At 42.9% G+C, this 25849-nt stretch overlaps 1 protein-coding gene across 3 annotated transcripts in view; it reads left to right on the forward strand.

Annotated features, from left to right (window-relative positions):
- LOC134337883 (endothelin-converting enzyme 1-like) overlaps positions 1-25849 on the forward strand; it is a 333269-nt gene that overhangs the window by 94095 nt on the left and 213325 nt on the right. The window contains exon 1 of one of the 3 annotated variants that reach the window (XM_063033203.1): positions 20807-20918. The exons of 1 other annotated variant lie outside the window; for it this stretch is intronic. Coding sequence is in view for 1 of the 2 variants with exons in the window: in XM_063033202.1 (XP_062889272.1) it covers positions 20966-20968 (3 nt within the window). In the remaining variant the exon portion in view is untranslated. Of the gene's footprint in view, positions 1-20806; positions 20969-25849 lie in introns of those variants that run through there. One more of the 3 variants, XM_063033202.1, reaches the window with a different exon arrangement.

Below are 25849 nucleotides of genomic sequence, written 5' to 3' on the forward strand. Positions count from 1 at the left end.
TAAATTAAAGCTGCAATTGATGAAGCTAAGCATATTGCTGACCTTGGAAAAGAATTTTATACACCTCATCATAACATTATGTTTTTCTGTTTCCTGTTATCTAACTGATGGTCAAATGCTTCTCACTTACCAAACAGTTTATCTCAGATCCTCCACTTTTCATTCATTATTGTTGAGTTCTCCCATTCTAAGCCTGGCATTGTACCTCAAGCCAACCAGCTGAGTGAATATGTTATAGTACTCCAGTGCATGCATCCTAGAGGAAGCATACAGGGGCAATGAGACATTTTTAAGAAATCCTTGAATACTAGTATTTGTTAGTTATAAAAAGAAAAGAAGGCTGTTTGACAGATGGTCTTTTATCATCAGTTGGATAGTAAAGTGGGTGTGTTGGTATTATCAGTAGATTACTAGTGGCTCGACCTTTGGACAGAAGTTTAAACCTCTGTGACTGTTCTTTCCAATGGACTTTACCTGTGGTGTTGCTATAATTCTCCACTGTGGTCTTATCAATGTACATACTTGCGACAAAACAGAATGATTTTTAAGTGGTTTTACTCAAAATCATATCTTTAGAGGAAACTTTGATAAATGAGCTTCTGTTCTTCCTTAAATGTAATTATATGAGAGAGAGAGAGAGCGCAAAGGGGTGTGTGTGAGAGAAAGAGAGAAAGAGAGAGAGAGATGTGCTTTTGGGTTATAAAACATAACCGAAGAGAATGAGAGAAGAGGAAGGGAGGAGGAGTGATGGAGGGGGAAAATTGTGGGTGGCAATTGTAGGGCAGCAGTCAGGGCACTAATGGTGAAAGTGCTGAGTGATGGTGGGCAAGGAGGCAAGATGGTGCACTTTTGTGTTTGTGTATATACTGTAGGTCTAAATGTATCTGCATCTAGGTATGTTTGTGTGTGTCATGTTTGTATGTGTGTGTGCCTGTTTATGTGTGCATGTGCACTCGTGCGTATGTGTCTAAATATGTGTTTAGGTCTGGGTGTTGTATCTGGGTATTTGCATGTATGGACGTTTGCATGTGAGTGTGTGTTTGTACGTGATCCTGTTTGTGTAAATTTGTGTGTGTGTGTGTGTGTGTCTGCTTGTGTATGTCTGCATGTATGTTTATGTTTTTGCTGCAATGGGCCGGGTTGATCAGACCCAAAACATCCAAACAAATCCAACTGACCAGGAAACATGGTAATAAGCATATAAGCACAATAACGTAACTTAAGCCTAAATTCTTGTCGTAAGATTGATAGCACAAAAGCAACACTAAATACTACAGAGTAGGTTACAAAGATTTCATGGCTCTCAATTCGTGGACTCCACTTGATTGGTGCTGCTGTCAGAGGACTTGTTGTTGTTGGAGGATCTCCGAATTCCAACTCATGAAACCACCCTGGGTCTCCTCAGCACCGATCGCAATTCCTCCAGTCTAGGTGAAGTACCAAGAACCAAGTGAAAGGTTCCTCAATAAACAGGGATTCAATCCACAAGCACAGCGAGACACACAAAGACCAGATAAACTATTCGATCGTTTGTTCCCATGCTACTGACTCAACCTGGTTTTATTCATTCAAGCACCTCATCTGTTCATCGACAGACATCCTGAGAGCACTGTGCTTAAGGCCAGAAAGACTCCAGCCACTACCAGCAACCATTTATCAGACCTACAGTGGGTTTAACTTCTACAAACACCTCGATACCTTGCATGCTGCGAGCTCACAAAGAGTTGACATGTCTCTTGGAGCTGTTCAGACTTCCTTCTAATAGTTCACAAAATTTAATGCAGGTACACCCCAGCACATTTGCATGTGTGCACTTTCGCACATGGCTCTTATTTGCACGCATACAGTATATTAGTGTAGAGAGTTTCTGCTTTTGTATGTGTGTGCATTCACGTGTGAGTGACTTTGCCTGTGAGCATGCTTGTGTGGATTAACACCTTGATCTGTCAAGTTTAGGTGCCAGCTGTTCTTCAACAACTACTCCACATTAAAAGATACAGAGAGATCTCCCCCTCTCAGAACTGGAGTGGAAGCAATTCAGCATAGGCCATAAGGGACTTCCTGAGCAGAAGAAGGTCTTTTCATTTTCCCTGAACAAATATTTCATTAGACAGTCATCCATTCACAGTTTCGTAGAAGTCTGTATGATTGGATCAGTATCTGATCCAATGATTCACAGTCTATCAGGTACGCTGACTGTTTTGTTAACAATAGGCAGGTTCAGAGCACCGATTTAGTTCATGATCTTCAGAGGTATGGTGAGCCAGGAAGCAAATTCCCTGCCAGTGGCAATGCTTGGTAGCTCCATGCACTGCACAATAGTCACAGCCTACAGGACTCCAACCCAAGTCCATGATCTCTGCTACCAAACAAGCCAGGAGCGCGATGACATGGGGTTTGCTGACCACAAAGTTCTAAACTCAAAGACCTTAAGCCCTATCCAATATGGAAAGTTTTGGGAATCCTCACCAAAGGGAGGTTATACTGTAGCTACCTACTTGTAAAGGCTAGATAACTTCCTTGTTAATCCTCCACATCAAGTTTAGCTGTGAGTACTCATTATATGAGCAGTGGGTCTCCTGTCCCTACCAAGGAAGGGATACGTCCAGTTAACAAAGTAGTTTAAACACAGTTCATTTGTTTTTAGTGACACGGGCTTAAACCCAGACAAAATTCTGAAAACACATTTAAAACTCACGAGATTTTCTAGTTTAAAAGAAGTTTTCCAAATTACAAACAATTTCAAAAACACAAAAGAATTCCAAAACACAAACAAAATTCCTATAAGTTAAAAACACATACTGAATTAATGAATCATCAGTCACAGGAATCAAAGGCAGAGGAATGTATTCTAATCACCCCATCTAACTGTCATTCTTCTTGCTCTTTTTTGACCATTCCTAATACAGTACTGTGCAAAAACACTTATATTTAGTTAGGGTACCTAAAACTTTTGCGGAGTATGTTACTCCACTTACCAAATAATACTTAATACTACTGGGCTAATACAAAACTAAGTTCTCTTACTTCTGTTTCCCAACCACCTCCTATTTTAATCAATAGACAAAACTGAATGCACACGCATTCAAAAGCAAGCACCATCTACACAAACATGTACATGCAACTAATACCCACATGCAAATGTGTTGGGGTGTGTTAAATTTTGTAAAATATCAGATGAAAGTCTGAACAGCTCCAAGAGACACTTCAACTCTTTGTGAGCTCGCAGCATGCAAGGTATCGAGCTGTCTCAAGAAATTAAACACTGTAGGTTTGTTAAATGCTTGCCGATAGCGGCTGGAGTCTCTCTGGCCAAAGGCGTAATGCTATCACAATGTCTGTTGCTGAACAAGAGTTGTTTGAATGAAAGAAACCATGTCGAGTTAGTGGCATGAGAACAAAAGATCAAATAGTTTGTGTGTCTTGCTATGCTTGTGGATTGAACCCCTATTTACTAAGGCAACTTTCACTCGGTTATTGGGGCTTCACTTAGTCCAGGGGAATTGTAATCAGTACCTTGGAAACCCAGGGTGGTCGCACTCATCAGAAACCAGAGTTCCCCCAATAACAGTGAAAATCAGTTCCCCCGACAGCAGCAATACTCAAGTGGAGACTACAGATCATGAGCCCTGAAATCTTTGTAACCTACTCCGTAGCATTTAGTGGGGTTTTTTTGTGCTATCAATTTTATGACAAGAAGTTAGACTTATGTTACACTATTGTGCTTGTATGCTTATTACCATGTTTCCTGGTCAGTCGGATTTGTTTGGATGTTTTGTGTCTGATCAACCCGGCCCATTGCAGCAAAAACATAAACATACATGCAGACATACACAAACAGACACTCACACATAAACACAATCTGACACATACACACAAATTTACACAAACAGGATCACGTACAAACACACACTTACATACAAACATCCACAAATGCAAGTACCCAGATACAACACCCAGACCTATGCACACATTTAGACACATATGCACAAGTGCACATGTGCACACCTAAACAGGCACACACACATACAAACATGACACACACAAACACACTTAGATGCAGACACGTTTAGACCTACAGTATATACACAAACGCAACAGTGCACCATCTTGCCTCCTTGTCCACCATCACTCAGCACTTTCACCATTAGTGCCCTGACTGCTGCCCTACTATTGCCACCCACAATCTTCCCCCTCCATCACTCCTCCTCCCTTCCTCTTCTCTCATTCTCTTCCGTTATGTTTTGTAACTCCAAAACATAAAACTAATCAAAAAATAAAACTTGGAGCCGGGAATAGCCTACACAATAGTTTTGTTGTTACTTCATTAATGAGTTGTGCACATATGACGTGGTGGTGTAATGACATATGCCATTCACTTACTTTTACATATAACCCATATTGAACTAAGTAATCAGACAATGATGAGTTAAACAATATATTTACAATATTACTCAAATATTACTGAAATATTAAATACACAACACTCCTCCTGCTTAGCTATAAACCCCAGCACAACACAGAATTTCAACTCATATATGTATACTATATAATACAACTACTGTATAGATATCCGCAGCATAGTCAATTTGGGTTGTCCCATTCAAGCCTAAAGATTTAATTGCTGTGGAGGCTTTCTCACTCCGGTGGGATAACATCTTTCCTGACGGTGGGCGGGGGGAGGGGGGTCACTTTGCTTGGCAGGTGAGATTTGTGGCTGTGAAACAATCTCAGGTTCTGAGGCCTTCTCCTTGGTGGTTATATGAGTTGACTCTGGGACTCCAGGAGGTGGTTCTGACAGTTATGGGCATCTATCTTCTCTAACAATTGACTCTGTTCTCTCAACTGATCCGTGTGTCACCTCCAGATGACATCAGACGCAATCTCCACTGTGTAGGAGAGAGATCCAGTTCTGTCCTTAATCTTTCCAAGTATCCACTTCTGATCACCTTTGAAGTCCCTCGCCAGGACTGCGTGTCCAGGAGTGGAACATCGAACCTCCTTACTTGAAGAGCCCTCAGTTTGTCTCAGCCATCTGTTCTGCATCCTCCTCCTCAGATTAGGTTTGAGGAGATCCAAGTGTGAGCGAAAGGGACATCCCAGGAACAGCATAGCTGGTGAGTTGTTGGTTGGGAAGTATGCTGCATTGCAATATGCAAGGAGGAAATTTGCTTCTGGTTCAGCGTGCATTGCATTCTTTAGACTCTGGAGAAACCTTTCTGTCAACCCATTTGTAGCTAGGTGGGACAGTGCAGATGTAATTGTCTTATTCCATTCATTTTCAGTAATGATTGAAACTGTTCTGCAACAAACTGTCATCCTTTGTCACTGACCAAGTGTTCTGGATCACCAATCCTCATGAAGAGGCTTCCCTGCACATTTACAGTGTACAAGGCTTTAGTGGAGGCTATAGGGAACACTTCTGTGGCATCATCTAGTACCTTCCTTAATTTACTTTCAGTTGACTGCCTTGCAGCATGTGTGGCATGCAAATGATGGATGGATCTCCATTCAAGTAGCAAATGTCTCAGCCAATCACATCTCCATAATGCTGGCCTCCTATATGTAACACATGATAGCTTATTGGTGGTTGTATCTGGCTGTTACAAATGTCATTCCCACAGGAGTTTTATTTTCTCCATTATAAGTTGTTAGTTAGATATCCACAGGCTTCAGTTTAGTATCTTTGAAATGCTGTTCCAATGCATTTTGTGGAATGACTGAAACAGCTAACCCAGTGCCCAATTCTATTTAAATTAATTTGCCGTCCACATTGGGTATAAGCCATATTGCTTGTTTATTGTTTGTTTTCACACTGTAAATCTGAAAGCTACTCAGTCCTATGTCACTCTTATCCCAATTAGATCTGTCATCATCTGTGTATAGTTTAGTGCTCTTTTTGAAACTGTAACTTGACTTTTTATCATTTCTTCTTCCCTTAACAGTCCAATTAACTCTAGCTATGTATATGTGCCTAAGACGTTTAACAGTATTGTAAACCCCACTACTCTCTACATTTATGCTGCTTATTCTGCCACATGGGTGACTTCACATTTTTCAGATACCTTTTTTACATAAACAGTCTAACAGCTTCTGGAGACAGAATTCACAGATTCCCACAATTAATGCTGAGTAGCTTCCAACTATTAACAGATCAGCTATTTGATATGCTAAGTGATAATATCAATCTAGTCTGCAAGCTTCCTTGAACTAAACAACTTAGACGCAAAGTCTGGTTTGAAACAAGCCTAATTATATAATGCTTTTTTATTGTTTTACACTTGCACTCTTGAGAAATCAGCCCATGTGCTATGGGCCAGTGTCCTGTGTTCTATAGACAGGGTATTTGTTTGCAAAGCTGTCCTTTTAACTTCAGACTGATTAGTTCATTAAGAACTGAAGACTGGCTCCTGTTTATGACAACAAGCTAAACAAAGAATATTGGTTGGGCATTTATCTAACTCAAAACAACCCTTTGATCTCTAGAGGTTTCAGTTAAAGGCCCTCTGGACCTGGACAGTGAATATGCATCAGAGGAGAAGCAGTCAAAAAGGAATACCATCTGAATCTCACATCATCTTTAATTGAAGATGCAAGCCCAATACTCTGACATTACTGGGTCTAAGTTACGGAATTCACTCTACAAGAGATAGCTAGGGAGTACTTCCACAAGAAGGACTCCAGAAGTTCTTCAGCTAGAAGCAACCCACCACCACCACTTGTCAAGCTGGATGCTTTGCTGTGGATGGTTTCAGGATCTTGAGAATTACAGTGTAATACTCAGGAATAATCCTTTTGTCTGATCAAGTCCATGCTGATCATCAACTATCTATTTACATTAAAGGTAAACACCAATCTCACTTTATTCTCCCCTTGTTGGAGCTGCATTCATCCAGACAATTGTAGAGCTTTCCATTGCAGTCTCAGCTCAATATTGGAAAGGCTCTAGGTCATCAGGTAGTGAGTCATCTATCACAATATACACTCAGTGGCCAATTTATTAGGTACCCCTGTATACCTGCTCATACATGCAAATATCTAATCAGCCAATCATGTGACAACAACTCAATATATAAAAGCACGCTGATATGGCCAAGATGTTGTACAGCCCAAATATCATAATGGGGAAGAAATGTGATCTACATGACATTGACCATGGAATGTTTGTTGGTGCCAGATGGGGTGGTTTGAGTATCTCAGAAGCTGCTGATGTCCTGGAATTTTCACACACAACAGTCTCTAGAATTCACAGAGAAAGATGCAAAAAAAAAGTAAAACCCAGTGAATGACAGTTTGTGGGCAAAATGCCTTGTTAGTAAGAGAGGTGAGAGGAGATTGGCCAGACCAGTAAAAGCTGACAGTAACTCAAATAACCACATGTTACAACAGTGGTGTACAGAAGAGCATCTCTGAGTGCAAAACACATTGTACCTTGAAGTGAATGGGATACAGCAGCAAAAGACCACAAACATGCAGTCAGTGGCTACTTTATTAGCTACAACAGGTACCTAATAAAGTGGCCACTGAGTGTATATGTGGTTGAACCAGTTGACTTCATGATCAAAGGTGACTAATAGGATATTGATGGTGGGAAACTAATGTCAAAATACAAGGGTGAAGACGGACAGTGATTAATTTCTCTTTTGTTGGAGGTATCGATTCCTTGACAGAAGTGCTATTTCCTACATTAAACCATGCATGCATCCTGGTCCTACAGCAGGCTGTGCTGGACTCTGTTTAATGAGGAGTTGCAGATGAAGTCCTGAAGTACTCTTGCAGTAATATTCTGTGACTGAGATGTTTGGTCTCTAACAAAATGAACCATTTCAATTTGTAGCAAAGAACAAACTGCTGGAAGAGCTCAGCACATCAAGCAGCATCTGTGAAAGCAAAGAATGGTTGACATTTCAGGCTGAGCCCCTACCAGGACATTTCCTTTGTGTTAGTTGTGACTCTTGCCATTGATGTTTATTAACTTCAGTTATTCCAGAGCTCCTTTTGGTCAAATCCAGTCACATGGTGCTTTAAACACAATAACAGGTACTCAAGCCTCACATATGAAACTCAACAGTTCTGATCCTGTTTGAGCTGTCATGGTCCAGTCCATGAACTCCACATTCTGGTTCACAGACCGGTCCATCGATCCTTATTCCAGGTGTTCCGGTTTCCCTTGTCCTGTTGTGTGCCTTAATTGAGGCACATGATTCTCATTTTGGACTGGCTACATAAACAGCTCCTGGGTTCAGCTTCAGTGGTTGGGCTGTTTCCTTCCCTTCACCTTCCTCCTGAAGCTTTGCCTGCAACCTTTGCCTGAAGCCTTGACCTGAAGACTTGCTTGCAACCTTGCCTGCACCCTTGCCTGTATCGCTGTCAGGTTCTACTGCCAGAGCAAGACCGGAGTCTTGCTGTGTCTAGATAAGGAACTGTCTTTCATTGTTTGGAACTGTCTCTGTGTTCACGCCTTCACTAGATAGGTCTGGCCATTTGCCGCTACGTTGTGTTGGGAACTGTCTCTGTGTCCACGCCTTCACTAGGTAGGTCTGGCCATTTGCTACTACCTTGTGTTGAGAACTGTCTCTATATCCATGCCTTTGCTAGGTAGGTCTGGCCATTTGCCGCTACCTAGTGTTGAGAACCGTCTCTGTGTCCAAGCCTTCGCTAGGTAGGTCCGGCCATTTGCCGCTACCTTGTGTTGGGAACCATCTCGTCATGTTCAGTATTCTGTGTAGAGCCCCAGCCCCAAGTCCTGTTCCCAAGGAGGGGTCCCGGCTCCGTGTTCCATGTTCCTGTCTCTCAAGACCAAGGCTCTGTGTTTTACTTTCCTGTCTCCCAAGATTACCAAGGCTCTGTGTTCTGCGTTCCTGTCTTCCAAGATTACCAAGGCTCTGTGTTCTGCGTTCCTGTCTCCCAAGATTACCAAGGCTCTGTGTTCTGCGTTCCTGTCTGTCAAGATTACCAAGGCTCTGCGTTCCTGTCTACCTTGACCAAGTCAAGGCTTCGTGTTCTCGTCCTGGCCATGTCCCTTGCTCAACCCAAGAGTACCCCGCCCAGCCCGGTGCTGGGGTTCCCTCATCCTGTCCAGGAGTCTCACGTCCGGTCCTGTTGCCGCTCCTCGTCCTGTAGCCATGTCTTGTCCTTGCCTAGATCCGGGATCCGAGCCCAAGTCAAGACCCAGGTTCTGGGTCCCTACCCAGTCTCTGGCTCGGAGTCATAGTCCAGGTTCCAAGTTCCAAGTTCCTAGTTCCTCATCCAGGTCCCACTTTCCTAGTCTAGTCCTAGCCCAGGCCCTGTATCCTAGCCTCGTCCAGGGCCTGCGTCTTGTCCAGTGTCATTTCTTCCCCACCTCCCTTGCTTGCATAACATTCCTAGTCCTGTTCCTCGTACTTCAGTGTCAGTATCTTGCATCTGGGTCCACCACCAGCGTCCCCTTATGACATGAACTGAGGCTCTCCTGAGGATTGTAGGTGACCAATGAAGAAATAATTGATCACACTTCATTTGTCCTGCCTTTTCCTAGACAAACCGAGGTAACCTTCATTTCGGGCTATTGTTATACTGAATCTGTTTGTTAGATCTAGGGCATAGTTTCAGCAATTCAATCACTGCTCCATTTACAGATATTTTCCAATAGCATGGAGTGAATCCAATTGGCTGAAGCTTTACTTCTGTGATGAAAAAGATTCAAGGGAGGCAAAAATGATTTATCCCACATCACTGCTGGTTGAAGACAGTTACAAGCACTTCTACTTCATCTCCTACATTATGTGCTGGACTCCGTCTTCTCCTCATCAGTTAGTTATTTCTCCGCCAACATTCATGACATGTTACAGCTCAACTTTGAGATTCTTTAGAACAGAAATGAGGAGGAATTTTTTTAGACAGTTGAATCCAAGTCATTTGGTATATTTAAAGTCGATGTTGATAGGTATTGTGCTGTATCATTTTCAGCACATTTGGTTCTGCAGCTAGCATTATCTTCATTGCTCTTTGTTGAACCAATACCCTTCTCCTGACTTGATGCCGATGTTGGAGTGAGTAACATGCCAACCTATGGGGTGGTGATGGCGGTGGAATACAGTGCTCTGTTTTTGATGGCTCTCAGCATCAGTCCAATAGTGAGCTGTGGTATCTTTTCTGAATCTTCCCATTTTGTACTGACAAATGATAGTGGACATTCTCTGTGTGAATATGGACTTTTTTTGTTTCTACAGGGAGAGTGGTGAACTCTTCTGCTAATACTGTCACGAGCAGATACATCTTTGTTAAGGACAAGCTCCAGTTAATCCACCTCTCTTACTGGTTATAAGATAAAACGATAAAACCTTAAGACGTAGTAGCAGAATTAGGCTATTCAGCCCATTGAGTCTGCTCCACCATTCCATCATGGCTAATTTGTTATCTCTCTGAACCCCATTCTCCTGTTTTCTCCCCGTAACATTTGATGGCATGACTAATCAAGAACCTATCAATATCGACTTTAAATATACCAAATGACTTGGATTCAACTGTCTAAAAAAATTCCTCCTGATCTCTGTTCTAAATGGGCATTCCTCTGTGCTCTTTGGTCCTAGGCCTCCCCATTATAGTGAGCATCCTTTGAACATCCACTGTATCTAGGCCTTTCAATGAGATCTCCCCTCATTCTTCTAAACTCCAGCAAGTACAGGCCCAGGGCCATCAAATACCCCTCATGTTAACTCTTTCATTCCCATGAGCCTCCTATTGACCCTTTCCAATGCCAGCAGATCTTTTCCCAGATAAGGGGCCCAAAACTGCTCGCAACACTCCTAGTCCAGTCTGACCGATGCCTTATAAAGCTTCAGCATTTCATCCTTCCTCTTGTATTCCTGTCCTCGCAAAATAAATGCTAACATTGCATTTTCCTTCCCTACCATCAGCTGAACAACAAGTTACCCTTTATGGAATCCTACACGAAGACTCCCAAGTCCCTTTGCATCTCTGATTTTTGAATATTCTTCCTGTTTATAAAATAGTCTATGCCTTTATTCATTCTAGCAAAGTGCATGACAGTACACTTCCCTACATTATATTCCATCTGCGTCTTCTTTGCCCATTCTCCCAGTCTGTCTAAGTCCTTCTGCAGACACCCTGCTTCCTCAACACTACCTCCCCCTCCACCTATCTTGGTACTGTCTGCAAACTTGGCTACAAAGCTATCAATTACATCATCCAAATCATTGGCATATAAAGTGAAAAGAAGTGGTCCCATCGCTTTTTTCTGCGGAAGCCGATCAGAAATGACTCCCTTTAATTCTGCTTTTCATCTCGTGTTAATCAGCCAGTCTTCTATCCATGCTAGTACCTTTCCTGTAGCACCATGGGCTTTATAAGATTAGCTTTATTTGTCACATGTACACCAAAATATTGAAATATAGTGAAATGCATCATTTGCACCAAATCAAATCAGTAAGCATTGTGCTGAGCAGTCCAGGAGTATCACTACACTTCCAGCACCAACATAGCATGCTAACCTTAACTATACATCTTTGGAATGAGGGAGGAAATCGGAGACCTGGAAGAAACCCATGCAGCCATGGAGTGAACGTCCAAAGTCCTTACAGGCAATGGAGGGAATTAAACCCTGGTCTTACAGTTGGGCCTGCAAAGTGATTGTGCTAACCACTACATGTGTGGTTCTTTCAAGCCTACTGCAGTCAGTGCTTGGCAGGGCTCAGGCTTTTCTGTGTGTGGTGATGTTACTGTGCTACTGCTGGTGATGGACAAGGACACCCATTCTCACTGCTTCCTACTGGAGTTAAAGTTGTATATGTTCTGGCACATCAGCTAAGGCAGGGTGGCCGGTGCTAATCAGCAGTAAGTTTCCTTGTCCACTTTTTGACGTGCATCTCTCTCTGAATTTTATCAGCAATGCATTCTATTCCAAAATATAGTTAACATTATTTTTTTCCCTTTCCCTTCTGCTCGCACAGAGAAAATCTTCTGGCTAAGTACCCATTTCCTGAAAACTCCAATTCAAATTGCTAAAAAAAAGCTTGCATTGCTTCATTCAAAAATGCAAAGATTTTTCCTGTTGTCCTGGTTTCCACTCCAATCCTAGCTCACAGTAGATTCCCTCACTGCTGTTTTTGAGATCTCACCCATGTGCAAAATTTTTTGCGCATTCTTGCATTTTACAATCATTCATTGAATTTGAAGTTGCATCAGTCAGTTCTGAGCTCTAAGTTATGAGTTGCACGTTCTATCATTGTACTAACAATGCACTAGAATGCCTGAGATTACATCTGAATTCAGATCTCTCCTTCACATCTTTCTCATAATTAAAACTCAAACAATGATTACCAGGTGTCTAGATAAATGATGTTTGGCTGTGTTCAGTGATACCCCACAGATATCCTTAACTTTAGTCAAGAGTTTTGAGATTCAAATTCCATGTTGATATCTCAACACACATTCCACCAGTACACCACAACAGAGCTGCACCATCATTTTATGGATGAAGTATTAAATCTGTCCCAGTCTGCCCTCCCAGGCCCAATGGCACCAATTGAAGAAGATCTAAGGCATTCGCCCAAGTGACCTGACTAGGTTTATCCCTAATGTTCTGTCATTATTATGTCACTATTTGTGAGATCTTGCTGTATATAGATGGACTGCAGCAGCTCCTAAATTACAATGATAACCTATTTTTGGGAGTACTTCATCGGCTATAAGAAGAGCTGAAATTTTCGGTTGAACTGGTGTAAAACTAAATCTAATCAGAGCATTGTGTCTTTTTCAGTACAGCATTCGTGGAGAGAGTAAGGAAATGTTTTTAATTTTATTCTGAAACTTTGTTTGTTCATGGCTAAATTCTCTTAACCATTCAGTTTTAAATTGCAGTCGTGTGAAATGGTAAACAAGCAACCATTAGTCTTCCAGGTGATTGGGTTACCAGCTGGAACTGGTTAATTGAATCAGGTTACCTGGGAAACTGCCTGTGTGCTGCCATCTGAAAGCTGTGTGTGCATGTGCCTAGCACAGCATTTGGCGAATGCCGTGATCACAGGCTGTGGACCTTGCTTAGTGAGGGGCTTCAGTGGATGAGACAGAATTAAATAATTCGATTATGCTAAATAAATATTTTAAGACAGATGTGAAACAAAAGGTGATGAGTGTGATTGTGGTATATGGGACTTGATGGAAAACAGGGTATTTCCCTGACAGAGAAAGATTTAATTGCGTTTTTGCAGTTTCAGGAACTTCAGCTTGGAGTTGATGAAGCAGAGTCAGAAATTTTGAACACTGAAATGTGAGAGTGAGGGAAACACTAGTGTGTGTATATTTAATTGAATACTATTTTATTATAAATTACTATAAGTTGCACATTCAGATGGAGATGTAACGTAAAGATCTTTACTCATGTATATGAAGGATGTAATTAATAAAGTATCAATTCGATACTTCAGGATGCAGTCACATTCTTTATACTAAATGTTTCTGGATTGCACTGTCGAAAGAGACAGGCTATGTGTGACAACAAATGAGAGAGGAAGGGATAGTGTTGCACAAGTCTCGGCCTTTGCCAATGTCCAAAATGTATGAGGGGTTTGCAATCTGTATAGACAAATGCAGAGACTGCAGGGGGAAGAAAGAAAACTGGTCACAGTGTTGTGGTATATGAGTATTCAGGAGTGAAAAGAAATATCTTAGTTATAGGAACAGAATAGTTGGGGCTGAAATATCCTTCAGTGGAGTGTAAGTCCATGACGTTGGATTGTCTAGCATGTGCCAGGATTAAGGACATCACCTCAGGTTGGAGGAAATGGAAGAAAAAAGAAAAGGTCTATTTGTTATAGAAACATAGAAACATAGAAAATAGGTGCAGGAGTAGGCCATTCGGCCCTTCAAGCCTGCACCGCCATTTATTATGATCATGGCTGATCATCCAACTCAGTACCCCTCCCCAGCCTTCCCTCCATACCCCCTGACCCCCGTAGCCACAAGGGCCATATCTAACTCCCTCTTAAATATAGCCAATGAACTGGCCTCAACTGTTTCCTGTGGCAGAGCATTCCACAGATTCACCACTCTCTGTGTGAAGAAGTTTTTCCTAATCTCGGTCCTAAAAGGCTTCCCCTCTATCCTCAAACGGTGGCCCCTCGTTCTGGACTTCCCCAACATCGGGAACAATCTTCCTGTATCTAGCCTGTCCAATCCCTTTAGGATCTTATACGTTTCAATCAGATCCCCCCTCAATCTTCTAAATTCCAACGAGTACAAGCCCAGTTCATCCAGTCTTTCTTCATATGAAAGTCCTGCCATCCCAGGAATCAATCTGGTGAACCTTCTTTGTACTCCCTCTATGGCAAAGATGTCTTTCCTCAGATTAGGGGACCAAAACTGCACACAATACTCCAGGTGTGGTCTCACCAAGGCCTTGTACAACTGCAGTGGTACCTCCCTGCTCCTGTACTCAAATCCTCTCGCTATAAATGCCAGCATACCATTCGCCTTTTTCACCGCCTGCTGTACCTGCATGCCCACTTTCAATGACTGGTGTATAATGACACCCAGGTCTCGTTGCACCTCCCCTTTTCCTAATCGGCCACCATTCAGATAATAATCTGTTTTCCTATTTTTGCCACCAAAGTGGATAACTTCACATTTATCCACATTAAATTGCATCTGCCATGAATTTGCCCACTCACCCAACCTATCCAAGTCACCCTGCATCCTCCTCACAGCTAACACTGCCACCCAGCTTCGTGTCATCCGCAAACTTGGGGATGCTGCATTTAATTCCCTCATCCAAGTCATTAATATATATTGTAAACAACTGGGGTCCCAGCACTGAGCCTTGCGGTACCCCACTAGTCACTGCCTGCCATTCTGAAAAGGTCCCGTTTATTCCCACTCTTTGTTTCCTGTCTGCTAACCAATTCTCCACCCACACCAATACCTTACCCCCAATACCGTGTGCTTTAAGTTTGCACACTAATCTCCTGTGTGGGACCTTGTCAAAAGCCTTTTGAAAATCCAAATATACCACATCCACTGGTTCTCCCCTATCCACTCTACTAGTTACATCCTCAGAAAATTCTATGAGATTCGTCAGACATGATTTTCCTTTCACAAATCCATGCTGACTTTGTCCGATCATTTCACCGCTTTCCAAATGTGCTGTTATCACATCCTTGATAACTGACTCCAGCAGTTTCCCCACCACCGACGTTAGGCTAACCGGCCTATAATTCCCCGGTTTCTCTCTCCCTCCTTTTTTAAAAAGTGGGGTTACATTAGCCACCCTCCAATCCTCAGGAACTAGCCCAGAATCTAACGAGTTTTGGAAAATTATCACTAATGCATCCACTATTTCTTGGGCTACTTCCTTATGGTCTATGTATGTAGGAATCAATAACCTGAATTGGACAAAGAACATGTTCTGCAATCTGGGCAACATCTGGTGAATCTCCTCTGCACTCCAATGAAATTACATCCTTCATCAATGGCTGGGAGAAATGTAGTTGATTTTGGGAGCCTTTGGCACAAGTACTAAGCAAAGCGGAAACTATTTTGTTGGGAAGGGATTCAAAAGAACCTGGCTGGGACCAATGTCCCAATGAATCATTCAACATGGAACATAGATGAAGCTTTGAACTAGATAGCTAGGAAGAGTCCCAGCCACGGGGAGTTAACAAAGATACACTCAGAGGCCACTTTATTAAGAACATCTGTACATCTGCTTATTAATGCAAATATCTAGTCAGCCACCCAATGTATAAAAGCATGCAGAGATGGTAAGAGGTTCAATTCTTCTTCAAACCAAATATCAGAATATGAAAGAAATGTGATCTAAGTGACTTTAACCATGAAATAATTCAATAGTCTCTCTGGAGTTGACAGAGTAATTTTTTATTTATTCATTTATGAGATGTGGGTGTCACCAGCTAAGCCGGCACTTATTGCCCAAGCAACACACACAAAATCCTGGTGGAATGCATCAGGCCAAGCAGCATCTATAGGAAGAAGTCCGGTCAACATTTCGGGTCGGGAACCTTCGTCAGGCTAACTAATTTATTGCCCATCCCTAGTTGTCCTTGAGAGGTGGTGACGAGCTGCCTTCTTGAACCGCTGCAGTCCCTGAGGTGCAGGTACACCCACGGTGCTGTTAGGGAGGGAATTTCTTGATTTTGACCCAGCGAAAATGAAGGAATGGTGGTGATATGTTTCCAAATCAGGATGGTGAGTGACTTGGAGGGGGATTTCTCAGTGGTAGTGTTCACAGGTATCTGCTGTTCTCGTCCTTCTAGATAGTAGTGGTCGTGGGTCTGGAAGGTGCTGGAATGATGCAAAAAAAAGAACAAAAAACACATCCAGTGAGTGGCAATTCTCTGAGTGAAAATGCCTTGCTAATGTGAGAGGTCAAAGGACAATGGCCGGCCTGGTTTAAGCTGACAGGAAGGTGACAGTGACTCAAATAACCATGCATTACAACAGTGGTGTGCGGAAGAGCATCTCTGAACACACAACACCTTGAACCTTGAAGTGAATGGACTGAGACAGCAGAAGACTACGAACGTACAGCCAATGGCCACTTTATTAGGTACAGGAGGTGGCCAGTAAATGTGTAAAACAAAGGACAAAGTGATGGTGCAAATTAACAAAATAGTTATTAAAAATCAGAATGTGTTGGGGGGGCAGAGCATACAGATTTTGGAAGATGCCTCCAATTATAGTCAAAGCAGGCGAAAATGGTCAAAGGGAAAACTGAAAGCTTTTTATCTGAAATCATGCTGTTCATAATAGCACACTAGGAGTTAAATGGATACAATGTCATTCCTATTACAGAGACATAGTCACAAGATTGTCAAGTCTGAGAATTATCCATCCCAGGGAAGAGAGAAATAAAAGGAAACACTGATACTGAAGAAAGGGGTAAAGGAAATAGAGAGGAGAGATCTTAGCTCAGGAAATGCAGTTCAATCAGTTTGGGTGGAGCAGAGAAACAGCAAGAAGAGCAGTCATTGGTAAGAGTTTTATATAAGACCCCAACCAGTGATGGTAATTCAGGGAAGTCATATATTAGGGATGCATGTAACAGGGGGAATACGATAATCATGTAGGATTGTAATCTACATATACTGTTGTCAAGCCAATCAAAAGTGAGAATTTTGCAGAATGCATTTGTGGTGTGCATTAGTGATATTTTTTGTAGAAATGTATCTTGTCAAACCAACGAGGGAAAAGGTTTATTTTGATTCATTATTGTGGGGTGAGAATGGACTAATGGATGATCTGGTAGTTAGGACGCCCTTCATGAGTAGCAATCATAATATGACAGCTTATATAAAAATTGTAAGTGATCTCGTTCAGTCTGTAACGAGGGTCTTAATTTTTTAAAAAGCTACTGTAAGGACGTGAAACTTACATTAGCTGTGATAGATTGGGAAACCACATTAAAAGGCATGAGGGTAAATATTTTAAGAATTAATAGCTGGTTTACAAGTTAAAAATACCATTAGATGTAGCAAAAATTCATACAATATTTCCAATTAAAGCAGTAAACCTGAGAAATGGAATATTTCAGAATTCATCAAAGAGGGTGTAGCCATGAATAAGGAGATGGAAAGGTGAGTGGAAGGTCTAGAAATAGAGTGTGAGGGTTTCTGCAGATGTGTTTAAATGAAAAGACCAGCTAAAGTTAACGTGAGTCCTTCACTGACTGAGACAGGAGGAATTATATTGAAGAATAAGGAAATGGCTGAGAAACTAAATAAGTATTTTGTCTGTCTTCATGCTGGAAGACACAGAGAACTGGAAGTAAAATCAGTCTACAGGTCTAGACTGAAAGAGGAGATGAAAGAAATGGCATTGATTAAAAATAGTTTTGGACGAGTTACTGGGATTTGAAAAACTGAAACATCTCAGGATGTCAGAAAGTATACACAGTCTTTTTAAAGGAGGTGGTTATGGAGATGGTGGAAGCGCAAGCTGTCATCTTCCAGATTTCCAAGTATTTTAGAATGGTTCCAACAGAGTGGGACGTGGCCAAAATAACTTTAGTATCAACAAGAGAGAGAGAGAGAGAAAATGGGGAATGCAGACCAATTAGCCTGAGATCAGTAGTAGGGAACTGTTTATATCTGTTACTAAATTGTAACAAGGCATTTAGAGTATCACGACTGAACAGGGCATGTCAATATGGACTTTTGAAAGGGATAAAACATCTTGGCCCTAAACATAATCTGTTTACTCTTTTCCATAGATGCTGCCTGGCCTGCTGAGTTCCTCCAGCATTTTGTGTGTGTTACCATACTTATTATGCTTGACGTTAGATAGCTTTGTTAACATAATAAACAAGGGTGAACCAAAGGACATGGTGCATGTGAACTTTCAAAAGGTATTTGAAAAGGGGATAATTAGGCAACAATAGAGTGCACAGTATTGGGAGCAATATGCTTGGGTGGCTTGAGGATTGGATGAAAAACAGTAGGAATTGATAGGTCATTTTCGGGGGCTGTGACTAATAGGCTATCACTGGGATCTGTGCTGGAGTCCCATTTCTGAATCTGCATCCGCGTTTTATACCGGGTAACCAAATACGCTGCTGCCACATAGCCAGGGTGGGTTGGTTCAGTAAAGAGATTGCAGATAGGCTTCAGGAAAAATAGGTAGGTGAGTGGATGGGAAATGACCTGGCAGGCAAAATAGAATGTGGGTAAAATGTGAAGTAATTAACCTTTAATGGTGGGGTAATGAGGGGTATTTAAAAATGAAGAGCATTTGAAAGGCACAGATTCTGGAATCCAGAAGAAAAGGCACTCTGCTGGAGGAATTCTGCGGGTCAATCAGCATGTGTGGAGGGAAAGGGGTTGTTGGCCAAGTGGGTGGGGACCTTGTGTCAGCACTGAGTTTTTAACAACAACAAACAAGATGCTGGAAGAGTTTAGCCAGTCAGGCAGCATCTGTGATAGGAAATTGATGATCAATATTTCAGGTTGAGAGCCTTCATTTCGACTGATGAGGGGGTCTTTGCCTTGCTGCTGCTCGTGTGTGGGAGGGGGAGTTGGGGGGGATTTGGGGTTCTAGCGTTTTAACTGCTATTCATTCTTTGGGGCACTCCTCTGTTTTCATGGATGTCTGCGAAGGAGAAGAACTTCAGGACGTAGATTGTATACATTTCTCTGACATTAAGTGCACCTATTGATAGGTGGAGGCGACAATTCTCACACTGACTTGTCTATCCTCAGCTTCCTCCACACTCAGGGCAAGTCTCAAGGCTGATTTATACTTGTGTGTCAAGTGTACGCAGTAGGTACCGCGTACCCTACTCCGTAGGGTGACGTGCACCTCCCCAAAAATGTAACTCATGCGTCGCGGCGACGCAGACCGCAACAACTGTGATTGGTCAGCTTGGTAGCATCGCATTTCCTCCTACGCATTTCCAGTTGCTTTTCTCCGCCATGTCTGTACACTGATGCGAAATAAATGGTTGGAGACGATGAACCAAGTCGTCAAATCTACCTGCCGACATCCGAAAACATTTGAAATGCATTTCCTCATCCATGTCTCTCATGAAGAAACTCAACACAGTGGCATAGAAACCCCACCGCCAACTAGCATTTTGGCGGTGAATTGCAGAGCGATGCAGACACAACTACGCATGCTCACTACGGCGTAGGGCTACGCAAAAGTATAAATCAGGCCTATGGTGTAGCCCGTACGCACAAGTATAAATCAGCCTTAAAGAATAACACCTCATATTTCACCTGACAGCACAAACAGAAAATTCTCAGACTTTTGGTCGTCGATCTCCGTTCTTCTCTCTCCTCCTGATCGAGGCGGTTCTTTCTTCACTCACTCCACCCCCTTCACCGTTTCTTTCCTTTCATTGGCAGATGCCCATCACTCAATCTGCCCTTTCTCTACCATTCCCATCTGCTGTCCTCACCTTCCTCACTTGGTTCCATGCTCATATCAGACTCCATTCTCCATTATCTCCTCCACCTGTCACCTCACAGCTTCTGTTATTACTTGCACTCTCCTCTTCTCACCTGGACCCACCTATCACCTGCCAGCTCTCACTCCGCCCCTTCCTTCCACCTTTTGAAACTGACTCGGTCCCCTCTGCATTTTAGTGCTGATGAAGGGTCTCTGTCCGAGTTGACAATTGTCCATTTCCCTCCACTGATGCTGCTTGAATTCCTCTGGCGTCTTGGGTGTTCTATGTATATTCCAGCATCTGCAGACCCCTATATCTTCTGAGACTCTGAGGTTGAAAGACCTGGTGTACAGGGGGAGCAACACACAAGTGGAGGAACTCAATGGGTCAGGCAGTATCTGTGGAAAGAAATGAACAGTCGACGTTTCAAGTCAGAATCAGAATCAGGTTTATTATCACCGGCATGTGTCATGAAATTTGTTAACAGCAGCAGTTGAGACCCTTCATCCGGATTGCAGGGGTTCGCAACCTTTTTTGTTGAGGCATGGAGCCTTACTGAGCGGTCGGTGGACCCAAGGTTAGGAACCCCTGTTCGCAGGGCCCTCGATGTTTTTGTGAAAGGACCACTGAAAAGTTACCAAGCAAGAGTAGAAATATCATCAAAACTGAAATGTCTTTAAGAACATTTAAAATTCAACCTTCTCATCAACCTTGACATAAGTGATACATGCTTTAATCACTTAACTGAGGTCTATTTTCCTAAATTAATATATTTTCAGTGTTTTGCAAATGCAAATTCGTTGAACTACCCGCTCCAGGACTCAGGGAGTTAATCCAGGCCCCGCCCCCCAAAGGGGATTGGTGGATCAGCCACCGAACGCGACACTGCCGCCCAGCTGGCCGAGCTCCTTTATTTGGTTGAGCCCGTCAATCAACGAGGAAGAGCTGTCAATCAGAGCTGGTGGATGCTGCCTCGCCTTGTGCAGCGGCGCGCAAGGCCAGGATAGGCGCTGAGGTGGGAGCTTTGGAGGTCGAGTGTGGAGTCGTGCCGAGGCACTAACAATGGTAGGAAGGGGCTTTCGGTCCTTGGCTTGGGTCTGAAAGCGCACAGTTTGCGGAAACCGTGTTCCTTGCCTTCGGGAAATGTCTTCTCGTCAGTCTGCAGAGAGCGTAGCGAAAGTGTTCTCGGGGGCGCTTCATTTCCCTGAGAACATTGACCCATTCACTTCGTGAGGGGAAATTGGCCGCGTTTCACCGTGTTCGCTTTAGACTGTTTAATTGTCCACTTCAAGTTCCGGGAGAGTTAGGTTAGGACTCCGGCAACTGTAAACTGGCCAACCTTACTTGTCTGAAATCTGACCCGGGCTCGTTGCATTTCCCCGACCTACTGGTTGCCACTTTCAGGGTACAGTAATTGCCAAGAGACTGTGGGTAAATAACGTGACTGCTCCCAGATGTGAACCGAGTAAGCATGCACAGATGTGCGCAGCCGAGCTGTAAACAAGTTGCACAAGTACTTCAGAAGAGTGCTGGTTACCTGCCTACCGTTACCCAGGGCGACGTGCTTGTGTTTCGACCGTATACTTTACTTCTGCTCACGTAAATACATCTTAGTGGTGACGGGAGAATACTGTATAGTTCGCGGGATGAATCGTAGTCTCTGCAGCTAGAGAAGGCGTCTGTTGCCTGCCCGGAGTTAGGGTTACGGGCGATGCATAGAGGGAGGAGGGAGATGCGATTGATTCCCACAGGTGGGATGGGTTCTGCCGAAAGAAGTAAGCAACTAGAAGCCAAACTAAATAGCGGAACCACACCAGTGCGCTGGTGAGAAGAGAGATTCTACAACGGAACAACTGATCATCCCACCCTGCTTATCTCCTGATTCTCTATGGATGGCGTGTGGTCTATAACGGCAGTGCGCACTTCCCTAGATGAACCCATAATCAACTATTTTCTGGCAAGTAGCCGTTTCTGTTCCCTTGCCAGGCACAGTGTACAGAGTTCGCAGTCCGACAGGAACCTGCCTAATCTTCATACTTTCAGATGAGGGCGGGTCACATTTAAAAGGCATAGCGGTTAATTGGACATAATTTCTGAGGTTCTAAATTGAGTCAAAGTCCCCGGGATGCAAGTAAAGGCAAGCGTTTCAGTTGACAGGTGGCTCGCTGTATTTATTAAACAGACAAATCATTGCAACCCGGGGCTTTGGTTCCATAGCAATTTTTTCTTGAAAAGTGATTATGAATATTACTGCTTTGTACTGGCTGCTCTTTGCAGGTACGGTTCTTTGGTTAGTCGCTAAGTCGAGCCTTGACTTACGTTGCCTGGCTGACTCCCGCTGTGCAAAACAACAACCCGAGTACTTTGGGGAAATGTTCGTAGATCACGTAGTTGCTGTAGGAAATGATCTCTCTCTTGGAGATGGTCCTGTGTGGATTTATGACCTTTGTTCCTGGGATGAGGGGAACATTGAATGGGGAAGAGTTCAGACTGGGTTTGATAGATATTAGACTGGGCAGATACCGGGGCTGCTTCCTGTAGTCGGAAAGTTGAAAGTCGTAGGTCAGATGGGATGCTCATTTTGAACCTAGATGAGCAACAATGTTTTTGGAACGGGGTTACAACTGTAAACCTGGGAACCTTAGCGAATATTAAGTCACTATCGCAAGAGATTCTGCAGATGCTGCAAATCCAGAACAACACACACAAAAAAAAATGCTGGAGGAACTCAGCAGGTCAGGCAGCATCTATGGAAATGAATAAACAGTCGACGTTTCGGACCGAGACCCTTCTTCTGGACTGGAAATGAAGGGAGAAGATGCCAGAATAAAAAGTTGGGGTGGGGAGGGAAGGAGGACTAGCTAGAAGGTGATAGGTGAAGCCAGGTGGATGGAAAAGGTAAAGGTGAATCTGATAGGTGAGGAGAGCGGATCATGAGAGAAAGGGAAGGTGATGGGCAGGTGAGAAGAGGCAAGGGGCCAGAGTGAGGAACAGAAGAGGGAAGGAGGTGGAAGATTATTACCAGAAGGAGAAATCAGTGTTTGTATCATCAAGTTGATAGCAACCTAAACAGGATATGAGGTGTTGTTCCTCCACCCTGAGAGTGGACTCACTGGGACACAGGAGGAGGCCATAGACCGGCATGTTGGAATGGAAATCAGGGTAGGAATTAGGTGTGGTTGGCCACCAGGAAATTTGCTTGGATCGATATAGAATGGTGGTATCAATAGCTAGAGTGACCAGCAGGATTGGCAATGACCTTGCGAGAGAGTGTAAGTCTGTGGTGCTGGATGATCTATTGCTACTACTTCTCCCACAGTGTTCATAATGCATAGCAAATCTCAACTTCCTGCAGAAATCTGAGTACAAAATTGTACCAACTGCATTTTTTTTAATTGCATAGTTTATTTAAGAGCACTTTGCAATGCTCTGAAGTTGTAAGAGATACTGTGCAACTATAGTCACTCTTGATTTTAATCCTCATGGAAACAGCTGCATCTATAACTTGTACCAGCTGTTGGCGAATTGAGCATGCAGAGCTGGGGGTGTTACAGGAAGTGGTGTACAAAGCTAATGACCATGGGAAGATGATGAAGCTGTTACAAATCTGTTTGAGATCATTGACCAGTCCTCTACTAAGTTTATCAAACAAAGCTCTTAAAGCTGGTCTGGGTGAGATTTGTTTATTGGTCCCCAGACACAAGCATTACTGAATGATGTGTGTGTGTATATATGTGTGTGTGTGTGTGTGTATGTATATATATAATATATATATATATATATATATATATGTGTGTGTGTGTGTGTATATATATATATGTGTATATATATATGTATATATATGTGTATATATATATGTATATGTATGTGTGTGTGTATGTATGCATATGTATGTGTGTGTGTGTATGTATGCATATGTATGTGTGTGTGTGTATGTATGCGTATGTGTGTGTGTGTGTATGTATGTGTGTATGTATGTATGTGTGTATGTATGTATGTGTGTATGTATGTGTGTGTGTATGTGTGTGTGTATATGTGTGTGTGTATGTATGTGTGTGTGTATATATATGTGTGTGTGTATATATGTGTATGTATATATATGTGTGTGTGTGTGTATATGTGTATGTATATATATGTGTGTGTGTGTGTGTGTGTGTGTGTGTGTGTGTGTGTGTGTATATATATATATACACATATACACACACCAACCATGGAGCTGTGTGCCGGGCTGGCAGTTCCCTTGGGAAGAGAATTAGTGGACCAGTTGGCATATTTTTGCACTGATCTAACCTCTCCATCATCATTGTGAGTCTCCCATCATCAACTTCATTGTAGTCTCCTGCCTGGTGGTAGAAAGTCAAAGGGGATACTGGATGGATGGGTGGGATCCTTAATAATACTCAGGGCCCTGAGTCTGCAGCGCTCCTGAGAAATGTCCGCAGTGGGCAGTAGGGAGACCCCTATGATCTTTTCAGCCATTCTCACAGCCCTTTGTAGGGGCTTCTGGTCCAATGCTCGACTGTTCTCATACCAAATGGAGATGCAATTTGTCAGGATGCTCTTAATGATCCTGTAGAACGCAGTTAAGATGGGGGGAAGAGCCTTGCCTGCCTCAATTTTTAAATCTTCTTTGGAAGTGGAGACGCTGCTGTGCCGCCTAGTTCAGAGATGATATTAAGGGACTAGGTGAGCTCATCTGTGATGTGAACTCCCGGGAACTTGGTGCAGTGAATTCGCTCTATGAAGGAGCCATGTTTTTCACAGAAGGGGATGGCTTGTCTGCACCTTCCTCAAGTCCACAATGATTTCCTTTGTCTTCTCCACATTCACGCTTAGGTTGTTATTCTCACACCAATCCACCACCGCTCCACTTCCTCTCTGTACTCATATGCTTTTTTTATCCAATCCCTTTAAGTACCTTCCAATTACTTTCCCTCTACAGATGTCAGGCTCTCCAGCCTATAACTTTCTGGCTTATTCTTGGAGCTTTTCCTCAACAGTGAAACAACATCAGGTCTCCTCCAATCCTCCATCACCTCACCTGTGGCTGAGGATGTTTTAAATGTCTCTGCTAGACCCCCTACAATGTCTGCACTAGGCTTCCACTAGGGTCCAAGGGAACACTTTGTCAGGCCCTGGGGAGTTATATTCCCTTATTTTCCTCAAGACAGCAAACACCTCCTCCTCCTGTAATTTGTATAGGGTTCATGACCTCACTGCTGCATTGCCTCACTACGTTTCTCTGCCTGTGCTTGTCTCATGAGTAAACGCTGATGCAAAAATACATTTAAGATCTCCCCCATTTCTTCTGGTTCCAAGCATCGATTACCATTGATGTTCCAGAGGACCAATTTTGTCCCTTGCTATCCTTTCGCTCTTAATTCACCTTGTCTGCAAGAGGAAACTCAAGTGTTTTAGCCCTCCTGAATTCCTGAAATCTTCTCTTGAATTTCTTATACTCCTCAAGTACCTCATTTTTTTGTGACTTCCTATACCTTTGGTGCACCTCTCTCTTTTTTAACCAGGGTCTCAATATCTCTCAGAAACCAAGAAACCTGTTATCTTTGCCTTTTATTTTGTCAGAAACATACAAACACTGTATTCTCAAAATTTCACTTTTGAAGGCCTCCACCTAATAGGTACTATAGTCTTTGATGTAATCCACTCCGGGGAAGTGTTTCATTTATCTAGATTATATTGTATCAGCCATTTGACATCTTCCTCACAATGTCATCCAGTTAGTGTCCTAGGAACTTAGAAACTTTTCATTCCGCTGCCCAGTCCAAATCTCTGATACATATTATGTAAAACTAGAAGGGTCTAGAGTCTGCCTGCCATCCACTTATTCTGTTTCCTATCTGCTAATTAGTTGTTTGTCTCTGAGGTACATTGACCGAATCCCAAGTGCTTTAATCTTGTACAATAATCGCATGTGCAATTTTATCA

This window comes from Mobula hypostoma, chromosome 25 (assembly GCF_963921235.1).
Source record: "Mobula hypostoma chromosome 25, sMobHyp1.1, whole genome shotgun sequence".
Lineage (NCBI taxonomy): Eukaryota > Metazoa > Chordata > Chondrichthyes > Myliobatiformes > Myliobatidae > Mobula > Mobula hypostoma.